General features: G+C 28.7%; 1 protein-coding gene across 1 annotated transcript; it reads right to left on the bottom strand.

Annotated features, from left to right (window-relative positions):
* Positions 1–382: 382 nt before the first annotated feature.
* On the bottom strand, positions 383–1,502 carry LOC107861941 (MAPK kinase substrate protein At1g80180). Its single transcript, XM_016707344.2, has one exon. The coding sequence runs from the start codon at positions 1,196–1,198 to the stop codon at positions 827–829; it is 372 nt and encodes a 123-aa protein (XP_016562830.1). The 5' UTR covers positions 1,199–1,502; the 3' UTR covers positions 383–826.
* Positions 1,503–14,536: the final 13,034 nt, after the last annotated feature.

The following is a 14,536-nucleotide window of genomic DNA, read 5'->3' as shown; positions in this document are numbered from 1 at the left end:
GAATTAATCATTCTAGGAATGTGTCTACTGATTTGGTAAAATTAGGTCTACCTAATGGCAACTCCAAAGTACATAACTATCCCAAATGAATTAGCTTCTTCTGTAAAGTGTAAACTCCTCAAAGACGAATAAAATTTTTATTCTATTTTCAGGAAGACAGAATCAACAAGCTCTCATACATTAAAGCTCCCATTGTACTGCTCCCACTATGCGCGGAGTCTGATAAAGGATCGGACTACAAAAGTTAATTGAGAAAGGACCAGATTACAAGAGTCGAATGCAGGCTTAACATGCATTTCTGCCCGAATCAACAAGCCCTAAAACATGAAAATCAAAACTGAATTCCCTAGAAAACGAATAGAAGGAGAAGGGAGGAGGAACGTATACATAATTTACATATATATATATAGGGAGAGAGAAAGAGTATACAATAAACATACTCGTCGTATACAGAAGACAAGACATGAGATATACCCAAATCACATACCAGAAGACAAAGCAAAAGATGGTCCCAATTTCAGATTCAACTTTATACAACGAGAAATTACTCACGGCGGCTCAACATAAAAGTTTTTTTTTTTTTTGAAAAAAAGAAAGACGAACCCTTATGCACATCGATTACCCAGCCAACCAAGAAAAGCAAAACACCGGAGGAAATTGTCCCCTGCAGCAGAACCTAAAGAAGAGAACGAATCTGGCAAGAAAAAGCCAAACAAGTACAGTTGTCTTCTAGTACCAAAATTCTAACACCTCATCCTTATTGAGATGAACGTTACTCAGCCAACTTGCACCTTACCACCAACCATTTCATAACGTAATCCTTTTTTCACATCTTGCGCTTACCGGATTTGGCTCGACGGTTAGTTTTATCATTCTTCCCAAAAGCTCTACAAAATCCACATGCAGATACTTTCGGTGACGGCGGTTCAATTGCCGGCGAAACCTTACCGGTTCGGAAACCTCTATTAGATCGGTTCCTCTCCATAGATTCACCTGTTGTTTTTGATGGCGGCACCGACACTTTCAATTTCGGCTTTTCTTCTTCTTCTCCTCTGTCACTTTTAGTCGCACTTTCTCCTCCTCTTGGATTTCCCAGCTGAACCAATTCACCTGAAGCTGTCAATAACTTGTCATCCCATACTAGTCCTGACGATCCTTGTCTCCTGAACGACGTCGCAGATCTCTGTAAACCAGCCATTAGATACACAGAATTACCAGCAAAAAGTGAACGCCCACCACAAAAAAAAAAAAATAAAAAAATTCTGCGTTGTTGCTTTTATAGTGGCCGGGGAGAACAGATCTTTCTAGTGATGAGGACTGTGAAAACAAAGTATGGAGCCCTGGTAGATTGTGGTTGGACTTTTCCTCACATGTTTTGTGTACCACTGCCGTATTTATAGAATGGATGAGATCGGAATGGAACCAATATGTAATTACAGAGGAGTAAAGGGAGTTACGTAATTTTGGGAGTTTGGTATAAAGAATGGGGATACTCCCAGATTATTTTATTTTATATATGGTAATTTTATTATTATATAATAAATAGTTAAATAAAATATTTTAGGAGATTAGCCAATGCTTCACCCTAAACATGTGATATAATTAATTTCAAATTTTATCTTAAAATTATTAAAACTTATTCATTGTGTCAAATGATTCCTTAGATTATTCACTGTAGTTTTATTTATGGTGTGCAACGAGGATAAATTTATGGAAAATGAACAAATACATTTTCAAATTATAATAAATGAAATGATAAGTATGGGTCCCATTTACTCTCTTTATTTCAAAATAATTGGTCATTTTTTACTTCACACTCCCCTTAAGAAAACATTTATTAGGAGTTTATTTTATCAAATTAAACTTATTAATTATACTTTGAAAATATAAATTTGAGGTAATATATTTTATTTAGTCATTTAATGTTGAGGGTAGTATTGAAAGAATATAATAAAATACTCTTGATTTAATCAAAAGGGACAACTAAATTGAAACAAATATTTTTAAAAAGAGGACCAACTAAAACAAAACAGAGGGAGTATTATAGTTCGGAGATATATTTATCCCTTTTTTGTTTTAATTCTTTTTATCCCAAATAATTAACTCAAACAGGATATATGTGTACCCAAAGTCTTACAAAAGGATAAATAAGTATCATTTATCATAATTCGAGGTATATTTGTCTCTTTTTTGATAAATTGATAACTTCAATATCATATTTGACCTCTATTTTAAAATAAGGGTCATCATATGAATTCAAGATAAAAGTTAGCTATATACATATAACAATAACATATTTAGTGTGTTCACGTAAAGTAGATTTAGAAAAAATAAAATGTTCTCGTATTCGATAACGATTTTAAATAATGCTCAATTCTTAGAAACATTTCAAAAATAAAAATAACTTGGTAATTTTACTAGTATTATTTAATATTTAAAGTTACATTTGTTTTGATGAAAAAAATACTTTCTTTTGGGTGGAATAAAAATAATTTAAGATTATGATTTCAATACTGTAATTAGAATAACCATTCGCAAAAACCAAGCCACCCCACAAAGAGTCAGTGCAAGAATAAGTGTTAAAATATTCACTTTTATTTGTTGTAGATTCATGATAGGTAATTCAATTATTTGCAAGATTACATATTTATTAGTAATCTTATTCATAGCTATTTTTTGGGTGATCTCATAATATAATTTCTTTTTATATAGATAGTGTTTATAACGCAAAATTATGTATGTTGAGATCTTTTGACAATAATTGCCCTTCGTAGAAACATTTTATTGTAATATCAAGTTTTTACAGTCTGTAGTATTATAAGGATTTTTATGTCAATGTTTTGTTATAATATCTAAAATATGTTCAGAATGGTGTCGTTATAATTAAATCAATGTGTTTGTGTTCTGTTATTTTAGCTACTCATTGTTTTCTTTTTAATTTATATTTACTACTCTAAGATGATTTATGTAGTCATTTTTAAAGTGACTTGTGAATTGTAAATTATTATTCATGTATAAAAATTTTATTATAAGCTCATGGGTTGGTTAAAGATAGTCTGCCGTTCGCCTACTCCCGCGTAATGCATCAATTAGATGTAATCCAATTTCTTATTAAGCATTATTTCTTTTACCTAATTAATTAATGATATTTAATAAGGCATTTTTTGATCAGTTTTTTGGACATTAAATTATGTATTCACGCTAAAAATGATTCTCTGGTTTCCTTTGACTGTAAGTCTGTGACTATTTGATATCAATAAATTATAAGTGAAAATAAAAGTCTCTGACTAGAGGAATCTGAGAAATATATATTCTGCTTTTCTGCCAAATTGTCTGCTTCTTTGTTTGTTTAATGATATTTTCTGTTGGTCTTTTTTTCTTCTTCTTTGCCTAAATGATTTTGGTCAAATTGTACTAATATGCAAAATTAATACGTCTAGGTGTGGGTAAAAGAGTAATTAGGCTAAATACATGTACAATTAATCTAACTTGTCTCCCTATTTTCATTTTAGCATTTCATCTCAACTCCAATAATGAGATACAAAGTATTGCGAAGTAGCAAGAACACATTGAAGAAAAACGATATAATTTATTCAAATATTATATTTATTAAAATAACATAATATTGTATTATATAATACAATACATTACGAAACAATATGTAACAATCATTCTAACAAAGTGCAATAATTTTTTTCTTTTATTTGTCTACTTTAATTAAATCAAGAGAGATTTATTATTTTCTTTTTGTACTATTCTTCATTAACTAACTACATGAAGTATTCAAATTTTAAATATAAATAATTATATTCTCTTTGTTCATTTTTTATTTGTAATATTTCGCTTTATGAAAGTCAATCTAACTAAATTAATTCAATATTTAATGTTTAAAAATTATATAAAAATATTATATTAAAAAATTTTGCTTGAATAATAATTGAAATTTATTTTTTTTAATCGTATGAGTATGAATATGAGAATGATTGAAACCTCATCAGTGAAATCACACAATTCTTCATCAACCAAATGCTTGATTGGAAGAAAAAACAAAATATTTTCCAAGAGAAAGTCAAACACAGGCTTAATAAAAACATACCCCTTCACTTTGATCTGCCACTTCTTCGAAAGCTTTAAATTTTTATTAAGTTGATATGTATTTTACTAAATTAATTTTATTTATGATTCTTGAAACTTAAATTAGACTATTTTTAGTTTGTGTAGTTATTCTATTGTATTTGCTAAAATTGACAAGGGAAAGAAATATTTATTTTTAATATATGAATCAAATAAAATGAAACAAAGGAATAAATAGGGCCATAGAATTTGGTAAATTAGTTAGGTAAGGCTGAACGTATTAATTGTCCGTCTATCCAATATTTCCAGTCCACGGCTGTTGCTGCTTCGCCATTTATTAGTGTCATTGGCATAAAATTCTTGTTATCTAACTATATTAATGCAGTGACAACCAAATATTAATTGCACATTATTTCTCGTTAGTACTCTTTCTGTTGACTTTTATCTTTTCATTATCAAAAGATTTCATTTCTCAACATTTAAATGACATATAACAAATTAATAATTAAGTGTGGTATTGAATTTTTTAGTCAAACCTGTGCCCATCAAACTCGTTTATTTCCTCTTTTGTATTCAAATTCCTCTTACCTTATCTGATTGCTAAATGCTAATTAAGCAGTAAACATTGTCATACATACATTACTCCAATTTAAGCTTCTATTTATTTTACAGATAACTATGATCCCATCTTTTAGAACTTTAATTCTTCCCGATTATTCACAGGTCCACATCATTAAATAAGAAAAGAAAAAGATAACGCCAATTACGAAGTCGCCTACAGCGTTTGTTGGGAGAAGTAGGGTGGGTATGGTATGGTATGGTATGGTATGGTATGGTATGGTACGGTATGGTATTTGAAATTTTGGTACGGTAATTTCAATATTTGATCTTTAAAAATATTATACCATTATCATATCATATGAATTCGGTATGGTTCGGTATTTTGACGTCTGGTTTCGTTATTTTGCGGTATAGTAATCGGTAACCATAGTTTGTTTAACTTTGACAATATATACTCGGATACTAGAGTATTATTGCTTCAACTTTTCAAAAACATGTCTTAATTGTATCATAAAAATGCATTACACATGTAGAAATATTGAAAAAGAAGTACAAACAATTCCTTTTATTAGTCAATTACACCAAAAAGACATTTCAATCAAGATAGAGCAGCGAAAGTTTCAAAGTTTAAATATTTTTTTACTAATACTAAGTATTTCTCTCTCTCTCTATATATATATATATTTAAAAGTTACTTATGTAACTATATATACTTCGATATGGTATTCGGTATTTCGATATGTCATTTATAAATATCGTATACCATATCATATACCAAAAAAATTTAAAATATAGACCATATATCATATCAAATATCATAATACCAAAAATTACGATAACAAAAAATTTAATTTGATATGATAATTTGATATATATCATACCATGTCCAACCTAGGGAGAAGTATTAAAGTGCATGTAGACTTTTCAATTTAATCAAAAGTCACTTAAGGCCAATTGGGGCATCGTCACCATCAACGTTGCGTAGAAATTTGCGTGTTTCTTTCAAACATGGCAACTTAATTTGTTACCTCTTTCTCATGTTTATTTATAATAATTAATTAAAAGTATAGAACAAGTCAATATCTTGACAAATTCAAGCTGCACCCTCTCTCTCAGCTCAACTATTACTCCTTACGTGTCTAAATATTTGTTACATTAAGTCATTGGTCAATTCAATTATTATTCCTTCATTTCAAAATAATAAAAGTACTTTGATTTCACAAATAAAATAATTAAATTAAAATAAATATTTTTAACAAAAGGATCAATTAAAATGAACTAAATGAGTATTTCAGACGTCCCAAAAATATTTATCAATGTTTGGTTAAAGTAATAAGTAAAAGTGCCAAACCTGTTTTCTTTTTTCTGTTTTGTTAATTGATGTATGATTAGCCTTTAGAATTTGGTGCGAGATCCAAAGTCTATAAATACACTCAATGCACCCCACGCCACGCATCAATGTCAAAGGCAAAGCATTATAATCATCACATCATCAGTGTTCATTATCATTAGCCATTTGTTGTGAAGATTCGAGTTGCTTTGGGCTTTTTGCCTTTTTTATTTGTGGCCAAAAATTGATAGCACCATCAAAGCCAAACCACTCAAATCAAAGATGACCATTAGAAAAATGACTTCAAAATATTTTTAGAAAGCTATTTACGAAAAAAAAAAAAACACATTGTATAAGAAGAATACTGAATAAAAATTGAATGAAGAGGAGGCTGGGAGTTCTATTTCGAGGGTGTTTTGAGAATTAGAATATATTAGAGATTAAATCGTAAAATATTTGGTCAAAGTCAAAAGTGTTTTATGCTTTTGATTGTTTTTCCCTTATACTACTTGATGGAGTACTCTCTCCGGTCCAAAATATTTGTTATGTTTAGTTTCTTGAAAATCAATTTTGGTTAATTTTTGGATGTAAATCGAATTAGATTGATTTAGTATTTTAAAATTACAATTTAGATATTCTAAACTAAATGAAAAGTAATATAAAATGCAACCTTTTTCCATATCAATATGATATGAGAAAATACATATTAAAATATCGATAAGAAATTTATATAGTTTCACTCCAGGAAAAAAAAAATATGAAAGGTAATTAGGGAAGGAAGTAGTAAGCAATTTGCATATATTTACCAAATATATGTATAAATTAGGGAAGGAAGTAGTAAGCAATTTGCATATATTTACCAAATATATGTATAAAAGTTATAAGTGCTTATAAATTGATTTGACTAACTTAAGTAATAAGCTTAGCCAAACCCTCATTTAGGTCATCAACTAGTGGGATTAAATCAACTTTTATCATCACTATCGTATAAACATTATTTCCCTGTCATTTTACCAGAAAAGAAAACCCAGTTGTATTTCCATTATAACAAGGCTAGACGTTTGGGTTTTTTTCTTCATCATTATTGCCTTTCACCATCTATCTCCTACGGTGCAAGTGCAACACATTCTATACCTAAATATTATTATAATTCCATTTAGAGAACTACTTTAATCTGCATTACTGCAAGCATGAACACCTATGCGCAAGTTACTTTAATATATTATACACCTATGTTTCTTCATTAGCCAATAAGTTAGGATATAGTAAATATTTCCTTCGTTCCTAAATACTTGTCACTTTTTTTTATTTTTACGCCTTTAAAAAGCACATTAACTAGAAGTTAATTTGATTAAATTATCCTTATTTATTACTCTTCTCTATTTAATTTTTTTTTCTTGCATTATATTAAGACCTCTCTATATTTATAAACAAACAAGTAACTATGTCTTGATTTTCTAAAATGACAAGTATTATGAAATATCTTTTTTTTAATATAAAAATAACAAATATTTAGAAATAAAGGGAGTATAACAATCCAAAATATACTGCTTTCTAAAAAGAAAAAAAAACAATTTCATGAAGCTTCAAATTTATGAAACTCCGAAATATTAGTTGGACATCAGAGCAAAGAGCATGGATAACAGAGAGTGGGCCTTTGGGCTAAGGCCTGGTTCGCTTTGAATTTCCTAACGGAAAAATTACATAAACTAACAACTCTAAGACAATAATTACAAGTAACAACAATAGTTTTCCAAAATTACAACTATTAGCAAAAGTAGCATTATTTTACCTTTTAAATTAACTGACGCATGACATCCACTCTCTTTTTTCACCATACGCTTTTCACGCCTCTTTACCTTCTGTTTACCTCTTTTCATGCACAAACAAAGATTCAATTTCCTCCAATATCTTCTTCAGCTATTTTTTTTTTTTCAAAATCCGAAAATTTCTCCCTAAATCTTGATAAACCTTGTTTTCACGTTTTATGGTAAGTGATTTTTCAGTTAATGCATGTTAAATTTTTCTTATGACTTCTTCTTTTTCTTGTTCGTCATAAACTGAAACATAAAATTATTAGTGTTTAATTTGAGGTTTTTTTTAGGTTTAATTTCATGTGTTGATTTTTTTCTTGTTTACCGCTATAATGTCAAAGCATGCAAATTATTCTATGAATTTTGATGAAATACCATCTTTTAGCCTATGTTTAACCCAAGATGAAAACAACAACTTGATTTCTTATAATAATCAGCCAAAGGGAAGTCTTAACTTACAAGAGTTGAGATCGAAGAAGCGAAACGATCCCCAAAAGTCTGCTGAAATAATGAAACGGAAAACAGTGATGGAATCTTTGTCCTCCAAATCTAAAAAAAAATCAAAAAACAGCGAAAAAGAGAAAGCCAGATGAAAAATCTCATTCAAGCCCGGTTTCATCTGATTATGAATCGTCATCTGAAGAAGAGAAAGTTGAGGAGGTATTGTTGTATTTGCCAAATTCTGTAGATTATGTACAATATGTTAATATATGTATTTTATATATGCAATTAATAAGTTGTGTGCTTATTTTAGCTTTCAGTCAAGGTATGAAATTTATAGTCTATTTATGCGAAGATCTATATATGTTATGTTATAGATATGTAATTATGAAAATTTATGGTATTTGTTACTTATAAGTTTTAGAGTTGTATTTATTATGTAAGATATTTAATATATGTATTTTTGTATTTAACTCTTATGTAACATATTGTATTTGATAATGTTAATATTTGTATTTATATATATTTTCATTAGATAATTTGTATTTTTGTATTTAAGTCTTTTGCAACATATTGTATTTGATAATGTTAAGATTTGTTTTTGTATATGTTTTGATTAGATAATTTGTATTTTTGTATTAAGTCTTGTGTAACATATTGTATTTGATAATGTTAAGAGTTGTATTTGTATATGTTTTCATTAGATAATTTGTATTTGTATATGTATTTTCATTAGATAAGTCTTATATTTCTAGCAATGATGTATTCATATAATACATATGCTAATTTTTTGTTTTTGTGTTGTAATCCAACTTTAAAGATGTATTTGTATAAATACATATTTGGCCTTTTTAGACATATAATTGTATTTTTATTTTTTTTAGGTTTTGCGCGATAAAATATATATGACAAGAGTATTGCCTAAATTTTCGCCACATATCGGTTGTCATACGGTCAATGACATTGAGACCGTATTAAGGCAATGCTAACGAAGAATCAATTCAAGAAGTTTTGTAATGATAGTATTTTTGGTGTTTTCATGAAGAAAAAGAATTGTGTTGTTCAAGCGCAATTAGGGAGATGCATTATGTCACTGGAGACTACCGAAAGTTCAATAAGTGATATAGTAATTCGTGTGAAGGGCACAACTCTGCATTTTAGTCTTAGAGAATTTGCTGTAGTAACTGGTTTGAATTGTCATTCAAACAAGGATGATTTTGGGTTTGATGAAGACGTTCCAAACAAATTTATTGATCAGTATTTTGATGGTTCCAGATTTATTCAGAAGAAGAAATTATTTGCTGCTGTTACTGATAAAATATGGGGGAACGAGAATGATGAAGATGTGATCAAGTTTGCTAATTTATATTTTATTCATGAATTTTTGCTTTCGTCTGTTGATACTGTCACTATCTCACGCCTCCATTTTGATCTGGTCGAGAGTGATCGTTATAGGGACTATCCTTGGGGATTGGTTGCATATGAAGAATTAGCAAAAAGTTTGAATAAAAAGTTGAAACCCACAGGAAAGTTTTACATGCCTCTTGGAATGCCACTTGCCATTCAGATTTGGTTATACGAGTGTTGTTCTGCTGTCCCTCGTACTGTTGCTTCCAAGGTGGATTCTCAAATTTCACGTCTTTTAAATTGGAAGACAAATGTATTCGCCCAGGATATGAATCATTGATGGAAAGTTTGTTTAATGATTCAAATGATAAGGTTTGTTTACTGAAAATATACTGTTTTATGTGATGTTCTGATTATGCTGTAAATACATTTATTGTATTCATATGTGTTAATTTACAAAAAACAGTAGGTGAATGATTTGCATTACTGTCAAGGTTAACTGATTATATGTTGTAGGTTGTTTTCAAGAACATTGAGCCGACACGAAAGGAGATTTCAACCATTCAGATACCAAAGAAGGTTTTCCATAGAGGTGAAAGTCATAAAGAAGATTATGTTGATTCTGATGATGATTTTCAGGATTCTCCACCTAAACACCAGCTTTCAATCAACAAAAAAAAATATCAGGGCGATTCGCCAAATTCACCTACCAAGAAAAATTTGAAGAATCAATCAAAAGGTGTAGATCAGCATACACCAAAAAGGACTCCTCCAAGTCGTGCTGTGAAGATGTCTTCTGTGAAGACACTAATTTTCAAGGCGATTCAATCAAAAGAAACAGTACCTTCAAACAGGAAAGACATTTCGGTTGAGTCACCTGATATGTCTTTTTTCATTCCTGAAGACGAAGATGATGTTCTTTCTAAGAAAGTGTTTGAAAAGTTTCGTGATGAGGTAATTTATGCTTAAGACTTTGGTATTTTCATTTTCTTTCAAATCTGATTTCAATTCTTTGAATTCATGTTCGCAAAGAGTTTAATGACATTCGGAATAGGTGTGATCAAATAATGAATTCAATAAATGAGATGAAGGTACAAAAATTTTAGTTTTATAAAGACTAATTGTTAAGTACAACTGATTTGTTATATACATATGCAACATATGTATTTTTGTTTGAATAAATACATATTCAATATGTATTTATAATTGATAGATACATATTTAATATGTATTTAGGTTTTACTAAATACATGTTTAGTATGTATTTACGTTTGAATAAATACATATTTAGTTTGTATTTATGTTTGAATAATGACAGTTGATTTGTTATATACATATAACAAATACAAACATATGTATTTATGTTTGAATAAATACAAATTTAATATGTATTTAGGTTAGAGTAAATACATATTAAGAATGTGTTTATATTTGGATAAATACATATTTAATCAAATGTATTTATATTTTTTCAATGAGAACAAACAATAAAATGACAAAGATTGTGACACGGCTCAAATGGAGGAAGGTGATAAGAATACATCACCACATCAATCAACTCCAACGACTGTGGAAGGTTTTAATAACAATCCTGAAGGCATATTGGTAAGTAATTTTGTGTTCAGTTGATGTTTTAAATATATTTTATCTGTTAAATAAATATAAAACAAATTTATTATGTATTTGAATAAATACATATGCACTCAGATATACATATGTAGTTCAAAACTAATCAAATGTTATATTAATTTTGATCGTCATACGTATTTAATATTTTTTACGCCAATAAACAGGTTAAAGATTATGAATTTGTCAAGCCACAATTGGATGAAGCTGATAAGGATACTTCACTCTACGATTCCACACCAATGTTACATCATGATTTTGATAAGAGTCCTGAAGCCACGTTGGTAAGTAATTATTCTCATTCATATGTATATTAGTTTTTAATACTATTGAAATTTCTGTTTAGATATATGAACTATACATGTCATCATTGTTTATGTTTAGGAACAGATTATTGAAGAGATCACAGAAAAATAAAGCATCAATTTTACAGAGTTGTATAATGCAGATAATGATGTTGTTTTGGTAATTTGTTGATTCTTATCTTTATGATGTACATTAATATAGGCGAATATTAATATTTTCAATGTTTTATTGTTGCCTTTATTAAAGGACAAAATTGATACCTCCGTGCATGAAGCAAGAGATGTCTGTGATTCAACGGTATGATGAATAAATTAATATTGTATTTTAATTTCTGAACAAATATTGATGTTATTTAATATGTTTCAACATGTTGAACAGAACAAAAAAATTGTTCATGAAAGTGTGGGTGAAGCATAATTTTCAGATTCACAAAACACATTTCCAGATGAGGTGTTTAGAAATATCAATCTTGATTTCATATAATAAAATTTGAGAGTCCGAGATAATTCAAAGGTATGCTTAATTCCTGCATAATTTGTGTTTACTTTCTTTGTTATTGTATCAACTTTAAAAGATTTGTGTATATTTTAAACAGAACATTGAAGCGGCTGCAGAAATAATTGAAAATACATCAATGGCTGAATGTGAGAAACCAATTTTGGATGAACAAATTAATTCAGAAGTCTACACCCATGAAGCAATTTTTGGAGAAGGAAAGTCTCAACCAGATTTACGTGATTCCCAAATAACAATTCCTGATGAGCTGCTACCCAGTCTTAACCAATATGTGAATCTGGAAAGAAGCATTATTGTTCATCCATCTGCAAATAAAGAACAAACTCCTGTAAATGTTTCAAGAATTAAGAGACCATCTAAATTCAAGGAATCACCATTCACTACGAAATTTGATTTAGCAGAAGGCTTGTGCTTTTAATTTTTTTTTTCTTGTATATACCAAACTTCTTTATTTTATTTATTACCTTTTTTTCCATTTTATTGTAATTATAAAAAAAGCACAGAAGTGCAGACAAAAAAATTCAAACAGAAGTATCCATTTGTATCTCATCCAATTCTTGATATTGAAGACACTAAGGTCACCAATAAGTTCATGACGTGGCTTTCAGTGGACCTTCTCAAATATCATGCAAAGAAGTAAGTACTTTACGACTTAATTATATTATTCATTTACATTTTCTGTTTATTATTAAGTAGTATATTTAATCAATTAACAGAAGCAACAAAGGGAAACATTATCTGAAAAACAGGTCCAACATATCAGCTTTGAATTTTGGCATTCTAGCAGTTGCAGACAAGAATTGGTTCTACGTTATGGGTACTCCTGGACAGTCATGATCAGATGAGGTGAGTTACATATTTATATTATAATTACTTATACTGATTATGTACAATATGTATTTTCTTATATACATATGCTATATATCATATTTTCAGATACATATGTACTTGAGTACATACATTTAGTGGCTTACACATTGAAAATTTAATTTTGGGTAGTTGCTTTTACAAATCATCTTTTATTTTATGCAGCAAATTGATGTTTGCCTGTACTATTTGAGAAAGAAATCCAAGTATGAGCCAAATAGCTCATATATTTATAGCACAGTTGACTGTAATTTCACGAACATTGTAAGAGTTGTGTTAGCTGTGCATTCAATTGATGATCCAACGCTTAATGCTGGTGGAAAGGAATACCATTTGAATGAGTACATAAGTGGATTCCCCATGCATGCTGTTGTTCCATGGCATACAGTTGATCATATGTTCATTCTTATCAACATAAAGTCCAAGCATCACTGGGTTCTGGCTGTACTTTCTTTCAACAGTAGATGCATATAAGTATATGATTCACTGTCATATGCTGGTCATAATTCTGCTGTGCTTGCTGAAGTTGAGAAGTTAGCTGATGTTATACCTTACTGTCTTTTGGCATGTTAATTTTATGAGAAGAAGGGTATTGATATTGACAATCATCAAAATTACAAATTAAATGATAAACATAATCTTTTTGATGTTTACATTATGAAAGATTTACCTCAACAACCATGTGGCAGCTTGTAAGTTTTGAATATACATATTATATATATATATTCTCATGTTATACTAATACTTATTAATTTCCATATATGCAGGGATTGTGGGTTATATATGATTACATATGCTGAGTGCCTAACATTTGGTGGAAGTGTTCCAAAAGTTAACTTTGATCCAGATCTTCTCCACATGAGATACGCTTCAATGTTGTGGCATTATGGTACAAAAAAATAAGAAGAGAAGACACAAAGTGATGATGAAGCACCAAGTAGGCCTCGTAGGGAAATTCAGATAACAGAAGTTACTGAAGTACATGATATTTGACTTTTTTTTTTAGATGGATGTTTTTGATAACAATAAACATTTTGTTGATGATCTTTTTGTTGAATATATTTTAGGTTTCATATGTTAATTCAATCACCAATGGCAATATTTTCCTATGTTTAATTATTGTGATACTTATTTTTTGTCCTATTTATATTACAATATTTAGTTTACTTGACTATTATGCATATATACATAAATAAAAATATAATGAAAATGTATTTTAAGCATAATGAAAATGTATATATGTATTTAACGCATATGTATTTATGTTTTTAATATTCACATATATGAATTTATGTATTTATAAAGATATCCATTTGTATATATGTATTTCTGCATAATGTATTTCATGTATTATCATAATATAAAAGATACTTTATGTATTTTATTAATAAAAAAATAAAAAAACTTTCCAACAAATTAAGAATAACAACATCAAAAACATTATATATTTTTTTAAGCATAAATAAAGTTTATATATAAATACAGTTAACGCATATGTATTTATGTATTTATTCTTCACACATATGTATATACTAATTTACATAAATATACTTTTGTATATATGTATTTCTGCATAACGTATTTCATATATTATCATAGTATAATTTTATTTTTATGTATTATATTAATAAAGAAAACAAAAAATTTCAAACAA

The sequence above is a fragment of the Capsicum annuum genome, chromosome 3 (genome assembly GCF_002878395.1).
Source record: "Capsicum annuum cultivar UCD-10X-F1 chromosome 3, UCD10Xv1.1, whole genome shotgun sequence".
Taxonomy (NCBI): Eukaryota; Viridiplantae; Streptophyta; class Magnoliopsida; order Solanales; family Solanaceae; genus Capsicum; species Capsicum annuum.
The sequence above is the reverse complement of the archived record's forward strand: the minus strand, read 5'-3'. Positions and strand labels throughout refer to the sequence as shown.